Consider the following 11,593-nt stretch of genomic DNA (forward strand, 5'->3'; position numbering starts at 1 on the left):
TTTTAGGATGTACCATTTGTTCTTCTTTCTTTCCCTTTTATCTCTCTCTATCCTAATTTCTTTTTTTTATTTCTTTTTTTCCCATCCCTCTCTCTAGTCGTCTTTCTTGTTCTTTCTCTTATTCTTTCTCTCCTTTTTCTTTGTTCCTCTCCCTCTTTTCATCTACCTTCCATGTATTTTCTATTTTTATTCCTTCCCTTCCTCTTTGGTGGGGGGGGAATGGGATGAGTAGCAGTGCCGGCAGGGAGTTGGGATGAGTGGCAGTGCTGGTGGGGGTGGGATCAGTGGCAATGCTGGTGGTGGTGGGATCAGTGGCAATGCTGGGGAGAGTTCTGATCAGCCAACTTAGGTGCTTTGATCAAGGTATTCTGCTGATCTGAGAACTGTAGTGGGGACTTTTAATGGCAGGTAGTGTTACTCACTGTGTCTCCGACTTCACTGTGTCTCCAGCTCTGTGGTGTCTTGCAGCAGTGACACCTATGCCGAAATCAGGAGATAGGGTCTCCTTCAGCCCCTTCCACTTAATATTCCTCACCAGTCAGCTGACCTCTAGTCTCTGCCCCCTACCCATGCCGTGAACTGAATGGGTGGCTGCAAAGAGGATGAGTGGGTGGCCGTGGGCGACAACAGGCTCCAGGGACAGCCCTGCTAGGTGACCACAAAAGGGCTGGGAGAGGAACGCGGGCTTCAGAAACAGCCCAGGATTTGGTGACCCCCTGGCAAATCGTCATTTGACCCCCAGGTTGAGAACCACTGCTTTAACCAAATTTGGCTTCAAAATTGGAAGTACATTTTAAGAGGCTTATGGGGTAGATTTTAGATTGTTCAATTAAGCTTTCACAAAAAAACAGAAGCTGTTTCTACGAAGAGCTGCATCAGATTTTGCACTCTGCAGTTTTAGTAAATCAACCCCTTATGTTGTGTAAGATAATGAAGTAGTGTTAATTGCTCTATATGTGCATTGTCTATGTAATACAGTAAGCCTAATAAATAAAGTAAAACTACTAAATAAATAATGTGACACAAACAGTGAACAATAACTATTAAAGTGCTAATGAGCAAAAATCTAGGAAAATAAACTCATAAATATAACAATAAAAAAATATATAGATGAATCGCAGTGTAACAAGTGCAATGTGACAGTGCTAAAGTCCGTATGTAAGGTGCATCCAAAGTAAACTGGTAATGAAATATTAAAAATATATAACAATAACAAAAACAATCTTGAATCTATAAACGATATAGATAGTAAACAATACTATAGTATTGGAGGAGCAGCTTTGTGACATTACTTCCGGTTACGGCCGTGACCAGGAAGTCCTTGAACTCTTTTGCCATTTTTAGCCATTTTTTTGTGTGTTTTTTTTGTCGTTTTAATAATAAACACAAGATTTTTAAGCTTTAATACGCTATGGAGTGTTTTTTTGCTTGCCCTTGACTGCATGGAGAAAACATCCCCAATGGAGAAAAGATTGGAGAAACTGGATTAACAGCCGCAGAGATCCCTAGCTCTGATATCTGGAGGAGGATACAACAACCATGTTCGGTGACGGGTATTCCTTGATGCATCGTTTGACCCATTGGGGTCTTTCCGTAAGGGGAGAGGCTAGCATTACTAGGGGAGGATCCATAGAAGCATATTTTGCACTTCCTACCTTCCATTTGTAATTTGGACTCCCTTACCTCTCCCTTTCACCCTCATCTCTGTTTGCTTGCTTTGGAGGTGAACCTTTTTTGGATTAAGAACTTTATTGGCCAGAACTCCAGTTCATTGTTGGATGCACTTTACAAATTGATTATATCATTGTTTACTATCTATATCGTTTATAGAGTCAAGATTGTTATTGTTATTTTTATAATATATTTTTTTGAATATTTCATTACCAGCTTACTTTGGATGCACCTTACCTATGCACTTTAGCACTTTCACATTGCACTTGTTACACTGCGATTCATCTATATATTTTTTTATTGTCATATTTATGAGTTTATTTTCCTAGATTTTTGCTCATTAGCACGTTAATAGTTATTGTGCACTGTTTGTGTCACATTATTTATTTAGTAGTTTTACTTTATTTATTAGGCCTACTGTACTACATATACAACGCACATATAGAGCAATTAGCGCTACTTCATTAACTTACACAATTTATGGGTATTGGCAATACTACAGAAGTTTGGCTGCTGTTTGCACCTTTGACTTTAGCACTGTAGCACTTTATGTATTATTAATTACTGTATTCATCAGCTTATAACATGCACTTTTTTCCCCTGAAAATCTGGGACAAAGCAGGGGTGTGTGTTATACACCGACAGCGTACCTCACAGAGCTGTCATCTCCTCTCCATTCGGTTCCTCTGCTTTCACTTCACACACACACACACACACACAGTCCCGTCTTTGCCACCGGCCAGTGGACCAGTGTTCTGCCTATCACAGTAGCTGGTCCAATGCCGATGGCGGAGGCGGGACTGTGTGTGTGTAACGTGAGACCCGAGTGCAGAGAAGATGATGGCTCAGTGATTTCCTGATTCAGGCTGCTGGCGTGGGAGATGGCGAGAATGCTAATGATGATAGTTTAAAAAAGGCATTATTGACAATAATCAGGCTGCATTGATCAGGCTGCATTGAGGACTTTATTTGGGCTGTATTGAGGACTTTATTTGGGCTGCATTGATGCATTGAACAGGCTGCATTGAGGACTTTATTTGGGCTGCATTGATCAGGCTGCATTGAGGACTTTATTTGGGCTGCATTGATGCATTGATCAGGCTGCATTGAGGACTTTATTTGGGCTGCATTGATCAGGCTGCATTGAGGACTTTATTTGGGCTGCATTTATGCATTGACCAGGCTGCATTGAGGACTTTATTTGGGCTGCATTGATGCATTGTTCAGGCTGCATTGAGGACTTTATTTGGGCTGCATTGATCAGGCTGCATTGATGACTTTATTTGGGCTGCATTTATGCATTGACCAGGCTGCATTGAGGACTTTATTTGGGCTGCATTGATCAGGCTGCATTGAGAACTTTATTTGGGCTGCATTGATGCATTGATCAGGCTGCATTGAGGACTTTATTTGGGCTGCATTGATGCATTGATCAGGCTGCATTGAGGACTTTATTTGAGCTGCAGATGGATATTGATGGTCACTAACCCTTATTTGCTTCAAAATTGTTTATTTAAAAAATATGTTTTTTTTCCTGAAACTTCCCTCTTAAAATTGGGGTGCGTGTTATATGCTGACGCGTGTTATACGCCGATAAATACGGTACTGTTGAACACGTTGGTAGCGCATTAGTACTTTACTGTTTATTCAACCCCTTATGTTGTTTTATTTTCATGTTTTGGTAAATCTTTTATATATAATTTAAGTATTTATTACTGGTGATAAAAAGGTAATAGAATGTGTTGATAGTGGGAAAACTGTATACATCTCATTTAAACTATTTCCAAAACAACAGACAGAATTTAGTAAATGGGAGAATTTTATTGACATACACCCATACTCAAAAATGACTTCTACAGTTGTACAGCATAGATAACAGACACATAAAAATCAATAAGAATGAATTAGAATGTATGGACAAGAACTTGGAGGTCTTTGGAGAAGTAAATATAATTGAGATATACCCATAAATTGCTAGCTGAGAATAATTTCTTGCCATTGCTGTAGTGCCATTCTTATGCTGTTAGCTCTTGACCATTGTACATCAACTATCTATATTTCAGAAGGTGAAGTCGAGTATAAAGAAATAAGCAAAAACTGTTTATTTCATATATACCTGGACTAATCACCACTAGCCTGTAATCATCTGAAAAAAAACACAAACCTTTCTTTAGACATGATGTTTTCCAGGGCTTATAGAAGATAGACAGTTCCTGCATGATTGCTTGTTTTCACAGATATTGTATGTTACCCATAAACACAATACAGACTTATCAATATTCAATACATCAACAGTCTTCTTATTCTTTTGTTATACAATGCTTACATTTAAACAATCTGTGTTGCATAACCAAAATATATACATATCAACTATGTATATGCCTTTTTATCACATAGCAAATCCCATTTCCGCAATGCTTTTCCACCCTATACAACATGTCCCTAATTTGTTAGGAACCTCTGACATAAAGTCCCTCATGGAAGACTGACTGATATTTTTGTAAATTGGATATGTTCTCTGTATTGGATTTCTCTTTATGTGGGTAACTAATAATTACACCGCAGGAAGGAAACTCTCTAAAGAGGCTGAAAGGTAGAGATTGAAGACGGTGAACATGTATTTCCTGTGTCTTTTGTACAGAGTTTTTCGTTAAGCTTTCTGTGATCTTGTAGGCCACTACACAGCCTGACTCACATAGGGGATACCACATGGTCCCTTGTGGCTTGGAGTGTCACTACCTAACTGTACTTTCATGAAGCAGCAGTGGATTGCATGTCCTGTGGTTAGTGAGTACTTAATGATCTCCACAATACTATTGGCAGACCCATGGTAGTCCATGCAGAAAACCAGTCGTATACTGAGGGTCACCTGGTACCATTTAACTGCCCAATAGGCAGCCAACCTCTGCATTATGGTTGGACTATGTTTGGCAGCTAAAAAAAGACACTCCTTAAGCATCCACATATCAGAAATGGAATTTAAATAGCTAGCTTTATTTATATATTTATTAGTACTTTATTTAACCTATGTCTGGAACTTTCACAACATGTATGCAGTGGTGTTGATCAACTAAATACAGTATGTAGTGGTTGTTCACTTACCAGATGAATGGTAGTCAATAAAGTGAACCTTTTACTTTAAATACTCAACCATATGAAAGCAAAATTTAAATAAGAATTTTTGCTAACACATTCTATTCTAACTCCTATACAAAGTTCACCCAGCTTTATACAGTATGTATCTGAAGTTCTGTTGGTCTTATTATTAGAATCCATATTAATAAAAAATAAAGTATTAATTTTCTTTGCTGTAGACTGCTAAGCAATTTGAGGAGTAGGCTGCAGTGTCTTTACTATCCATTTTTTAAATGATCTTTAGGTTTGCATTGTGGTAAGATTTAAATATATAAGCATACATAAAAGTGGCAAAAGAGATTAAAGGTTTATTTGTATATGCAATCATTAATATGTATATGAGGCTTACAGGACCATTAAACAAAAGTTGCCCTACATAAAAGTATACAGAGTTATATGTAAATGTTTAAAGTCTAAATGAATTATTGTGTAAGAATGTGTTGGATTTTGTTATATGATTGAGGTTATAGTACAGCTCTTTGCTATTGGCCATTTCAGGCTAGGGAGAGGGTGACTGCTCTGTCCTTCAGTGGGATTATTGAGCAGAATGTCAGCTGTACTGGAAAACATTTACCCCACAATCATAGCTTTATCTCTATTGTTCAGTTTGCATATGCTTCCAAATTAATTTAAATATATTATATATTTTCCATTATGGTTAAATATAAGCCTACTTTATTTTAGGTTTACTGGTCCTTTAAGCATGCTTGGTAAATAGAAGTTGCATCCTTTAGCAGTGGTGCCCATGGCTAGAGTGGTGCTTCGTTTTGGTGACATGGCTGCCTGAGCTGAATCCTCCCATGTGATGATGGTGGTGTCCACCCTGGTGTCCTCCATGGTGTGCTCCATGTTGTCCCCCTGAATGATGTTTTCCTCCAGTGCTGGAGTGAAGAACAGCTAGAAAAAAAGGAGATAGTCTCTTAAAATTGCCCTTAAAAGCTTCCTAGGCTAGCATTCTGTATTCAGTAGAATAATATGGGCCTCATATCCAAATCTATCATTAGTATGACACATTTACTGCATTTTGTAGAAATATAATTTTGACATTAAATCCCAGTGTCAAAGATATTACACTAGCTAAGCCATAATTCAGTTTGCTTACACATTTATAAATACAAATGGGCATATACATTTTTGTGTAAATTACTATGAAAAAAACATGTCTATTACATTGTAATTTAACACTGATTTTATTATATGCAGCTTTTGTCCATATATATTTGTTCATGTACTCTTGTGTGCATTAAACTATATTTTTAATATAATGCTGTGTATAATTTAAATCCTTAAAAATAATTAATATTAACTTTTTAGGTTACTTACAAACATTAACATGGCTGTCAGAACCCAATCTGGAAAAAAATAAATAAACAGGATTAACATCTAAAGTACGTTGATAATGGTACAATAAAGAGAAATAATACAATGCCACATTTCTAAAATGTGTTACTATTATTTCATACATTAAATGCAAATATGTATCAAGTGTTACATGATTTATTTGTATCATTGCTATGTGTAGTATGTGTATGTGTATGTGTGTTTTTCACTTTTCCATTGCATTACACTGCTAATAGAGTCCCATTCTAAGAAATTTCACACTTACCTGTGCTCCTCTCCCTCCAGCATCTTCTTATAAGTGGCGATTTCAATATCCAAAGCCAGTTTGACATTCATCAGTTCCTGGTATTCTCTCATTTGGCGAGCCATGTCCTGCTTAGCCTTCTGTAGAGCAGCCTCCAGCTCAGACAGCTTATTTTTGGCATCCCTAACAGCAGCTTCACCACGTTCTTCAGCTTCACTGATGGCAGCTTCAAGTGCAGCGCGCTAAAAGAAGAGAAGGTAGTACTTTTTTCAAGTTCTTTTTTTGTAAAAGCTTATAGAACTGACTTCCCAAAGCCTGATAAAGTTATCTCTCAGCTCTCTCCTCTTGTCATTACTTGTACACTGCAGGACACTTGTTTTACTTTTAGTACTGCCTCCCCTCTACTCTGGTACAGGGGCAAAAGCTCATATTAAGTCAAAGACAGGTGTCAACACTACTTGCATCTAAAAAATATGTTAGGCTTTTTTATTATTACTACTATAAATACATAATTGTGTTAGTTTGTGCTTTTTTTATATCTGCCTTGAGCTCAACATTAACTCATGGAAAATATTGTATACTAAATCACCAGCAAGTCATAATAAAATGACAATATACCAAAAATACAGTAAACTTCATATGATATAACAAAATATAAGGGAGAAAACAGTTGTTAAAATAACATTATATACCTGAGATTTGGCACACTCAATTTCTCCTTTAAGTCTCTGGATTGTTCGATTGAGTTCCGCAATCTCATTTTTACTGTTCTGCAGATCATTGCCATTCCTTCCTGCTGCTGTTCTCAGGTCTTCAAACTGATTGCACAAGAGTAAATAATGAATAAATCAGGCTACTTTGATGGTTGATTTGTATAGAAGGAGAACAGATAAAGTGCCAGACTCACCCGTGACTGGTACATGGCTTCGGCCTCAGCTCTGCTCCTGCTTGCAATATCCTCATATTGAGCTCTGACCTCAGCAATGATACTGTCCATGTCCAGATCTCGGCTGTTATCCATGGAAACTACTACTGAAGTATCTGAGATCTGAGCCTGGAGCTGACCAATCTCCTGCAACAATTAATACCATATTAGTTTGAGAAATTCAGAAATGATGATGATCTCCAAACTACAGTAGCTGAGATCAAGCAGTAAAGTTTCAGTTTACTATATTCAGATTAAATCTTATCTAATGAAAGTGAACCTTTTGCATGTTGAATAACATATACACTATGTAACCTCTATCGGATTTTTATTGCTACCTATGTTTTTTCCTGTGGAGTGCTCCTCAAACTTGAAATATGACAGGATTAAGGAGAGATCTCACATATCTAAATTGTCAGGGGGCAGGTGTTTAACATCTGTTCCATTGGTAATGTCTAAATTTTCAATTTCCTATCACTTTATGCATTAGTCAAAAAAGTAAATGGGGCAGGAAGTAAGGATACATCTCCCAAAAATGTACACAGATAACAATAAAAATCTGATAATAAAAAAAAGTTAGCAATACAAATCTGAAAGAGCTTCTACAACCACCTGAAAATGTGAATATGTGTGCAAAATCAAGGCGGCAAAAGAATAAATTCAAAATTCACGTTTCAATAAAAGGGTTTGTATTGTAATAAGGTATAATGTAAGTGACACATTTTGTGAGGTGGGCAAGTAGTAAAATATGTGTAAATATGAATAAAGAAATATCTTTTGTTTTACCGCATCATAAAGAGTCCTGAGGAAGTTGATCTCATCAGTCAGGGAGTCTGCCTTTGCCTGCAGCTCAGCTTTGTTCATGAAAGCAGCATCAACATCCTACAATAAAAATGTCAAACAATAATCTCCTTCTGAAGAAATACATGCTTCTGGCTTATGTATGCTCTTAGTTTTGTATGTTCCCAAGATTACCAAGAGTGAATATTTAGCACTTACTCTCTTCAGAGATACAAATTCATTCTCTGCTGCTGTTCTTCTGTTGACCTCATCTTCATACCTGTAGTGAAAACAAATTTGGTAAGATCATCTCTAGCTATATTGAATTTGTATTTTGCATAGAGGATAGTATGCAAAAACTAAGTGTATGCACAAACTGTGTAGCAAGTCGTTATTTAAATTAACAGCTCTCAAGGAAAGATCTTAACAGTCAAGAACGTGCTCAGTAGCCACGTCTTAATGTAATTTACTTTAGGTATAACCAAACTTTCCAAGTTAGACATGGACTAGTGGGTTGGCAGTGTTGGCGTTTATCTGTGTGCATAATGGGGCTGCTTTATTGCTAGTATGTGCTATACAGTTATTAAATAATATGCAGAACTCCCAAGTTTTCTACCTTGCTGGGACAGTTCAAATGATCAGACCTTAAAGGGTGTCTGTTTGAAATGGATATGTGTAGTGAAGTAAGTCTAGGTAGACATATTTTAATAATGACTTTACTTTAATTAAAATTATATTATTTTTTTGGCTGATGCTGTATTGTCATGTTTAAACTTACACCTTCTAGAAGATAGAATATGTATTTTGGTAACTTTTAGCATTGTTAGACTTATATTTTACTCTGTGACATACCTTCTCTTCAGTTCTTCTACAGTTCCTTCCATGCTGTTCCTCTCAGCCTCCAGACGTGCCTTCTCACATTCCAGACTCTCCAGTTGCCTTCTGAGATTGCTGATAAAAGCCTCAAAAAGAGGTTCAATCTGGCACCTGGCTGTCTTCTGCTCTTGTAGAAGAGCCCATTTGGTCTCCAACATCTTGTTCTGTTGTTCAAGGAATCTTACCTAAATCAAACAAAACAGACAGTAATTTGTAACCTATGTTTCCTACATTAGAATCACATCTAATCTTAAATTGACATGGCAAGAATGGTGTTCTCAGCATGTTTTCCGACCCTAATATAGTTCTGTACCCTCTCAGATCATCAGTAGATAACTCTCATTCAAAGCCCAATAACCAAGGTGTGTTAAAAATTGTTCATTTCTAGATATTGAGTGAGACACAAAATCATTAGGATTAGTGAAACAAAAATGTTTTACCTTGTCAATAAAGGTGGCAAACTTATCGTTGAGACCTCTAATTTGGTTTTTCTCTTCAGTCCTCACTCTTTGAATACTTGGGTCGATCTCCAAATTAAGAGGAGCCAACAGGCCCTGGTTAACAGTTACAGGGGTGATTCCTCCAGATTGTCCTCCAAATCCATGACCAAGCCCAACAAAACCAAATCCAGATCCATGGCCATGTCCATGACCACTTTTTCCTGAATGATAGCTGCTAACTGATAATTTATGTCCTTTTGATCCAATATTATGAGCACTTGCACTGGTAAAGGAATGCTGTATCTTGTGGGCATGCCCAGAATGCTTAGGAGAATGTGATAAGATGCTGTGGGAAGAATGTTTGGGCAAGGCCACCGAGCAGGAGCTGAAGTGCTTGTGTCCAGAGGAAGCCATGGTGGAATGATGAGACATAATGTATCTTCTCACAGAGGATGTAAAGTGCAGTTTGTTTAGAGCTTTGAGATCCCAAGGATGTGTTTTTAAACAGATGCCTGGTCCTTTTTATACTTGAAGTGGGTGTAGTCAAATAATCATAGCCTGTTATTACATCTTATGATTCCAGCTAGGTAGCATCAGATCCTCCTGTTTTTTAATGAGAAATAAAACAGTCATAGCGTATGTTATAGCGTACCTTTCCTGTTAGTATAAAAACATCAGTAGAAGCAATAAGCAATGTCAAAACAAATATAAAGCCCATTTAAACATGTCTTGATCAAGAATAGCATTACTAGAGGAGGGTTTTTTAAATATATTAATGCTAGATGTGTAAAAGCTTTTAATTAGCTATGAAAGTAAAACAATCTATGTTGTAGCCCATTTCAGGGAAATGCAACACGTTTTATTTAAAACAGCCCTTCCGATATATGAAGATATTTTCTATTTATACAGTATCTCACAAAAGTGAGTACACCCCTCACATTTTTGTAAATATTTTATTATAGCTTTTCATGTGACAACACTTTTCTACAATGTAAAGAAGTGAGTGTACAGATTGTATAACAGTGTAAATTAGTTGTCCCCTCAAAATAACTCAATACACAGCCATTAATGTCTAAACCACTGGCAACAAAAGTGAGTACACCCCTAAGTGAAAATGTCCAAATTGGGCCCAAAGTGTCAATATTTTGTGTGGCCACCATTACTTTCCAGCACTGCCTCAACCCTTTTGGGCATGGAGTTCACCATAGCTTCACAGGTTGCAAACTGGAGTCCTCTTTGACTGGTGGATGTTAGAGACCTTGTGCTCCTCCACCTTCCGTTTGAGGATGCCCCACAGATGCTCAATAGGGTTTAGGTCTGGAGACATGCTTAGCCAGTCCATCACCTTTACCCTCAGGTTCTTTAGCAAGGCAGTGGTCTTCTTGGAGGTGGTTGGGGTCGTTATCATGTTGGAATACTGCCCTGTGGCAAAGTCTCCGAAGAAAGGGGATCATGCTCTGCTTCATTATGTCACAGTACATGTTGGCATTCATGGCTCCCTCAATGAACTGTAGCTCCCCAGTGCCGGCAGCACTCATGTAGCCCCAGACCATGACACTCCCACTGCCATGCTTGACTGTAGGCAAGACACACTTGTCTTTGTACTCCTCACCTGGTTGCTGCCACACACTCTTAGCCATCTGAAATAAATATGTTTATCTTGGTCTCATCAATCCACAAGGCATGGTTCCAATAATTCATGTCTTTAGTCTGCTTGTATTCAACAAACTTTGTGTGGGCTTTCTTGTGCATCGTCTTTAGAAGAGGCTTCTTTCTGGGACGATGCAGACCAGTTTGATGCAGTGTGCAGCATATGGTCTAAACACTGACAGGCTGACCCCCCCCCCACCCCTTCAACCTCTGCAGAAATTCTAGCAGCACTCATATGTCTATTTCCCAAAGACAACCTCTGTATATGACACTGATCACATGCACTCAATTTCTTTGGTTGACCATGGCAAGGCCTGTTCTGGGTGGAACCTGCCCTGTTAAACCAGTGTATGGTCCTGGCCACTGTGCTGCAGCTCAGTTTCAGGATCTTGGCAATCTTCTTATAGCCTAGGCCATCTTTATGTAAAGCAACAATTTTTTTTCAGATCCTCAGAAAGTTCTTTGCCACAAGGTGTCATGTTGAACTTCCAGTGACCAGTATGAGAGAGTGAGAGCAATAACACCAAATTT

At 38.0% G+C, this 11,593-nt stretch overlaps 1 protein-coding gene across 1 annotated transcript; it reads right to left on the reverse strand.

Moving 5' to 3' along the window:
• Window positions 1-3,472: 3,472 nt before the first annotated feature.
• LOC120929278 (keratin, type II cytoskeletal cochleal-like) lies at window positions 3,473-9,904 on the reverse strand. Its single transcript, XM_040340603.1, has 9 exons — window positions 9,413-9,904; window positions 8,949-9,157; window positions 8,316-8,376; window positions 8,103-8,198; window positions 7,299-7,463; window positions 7,084-7,209; window positions 6,413-6,633; window positions 6,130-6,158; window positions 3,473-5,703 (listed from the first exon to the last, which is right to left on the reverse strand). The coding sequence occupies exons 1-9, from the start codon at window positions 9,842-9,844 to the stop codon at window positions 5,537-5,539; spliced, it is 1,506 nt and encodes a 501-aa protein (XP_040196537.1). The 5' UTR covers window positions 9,845-9,904; the 3' UTR covers window positions 3,473-5,536.
• Between the last annotated feature and the right edge of the window lie 1,689 nt (window positions 9,905-11,593).

The sequence above is a fragment of the Rana temporaria genome, chromosome 2, assembly GCF_905171775.1.
Source record: "Rana temporaria chromosome 2, aRanTem1.1, whole genome shotgun sequence".
NCBI classification, from domain to species: domain Eukaryota; kingdom Metazoa; phylum Chordata; class Amphibia; order Anura; family Ranidae; genus Rana; species Rana temporaria.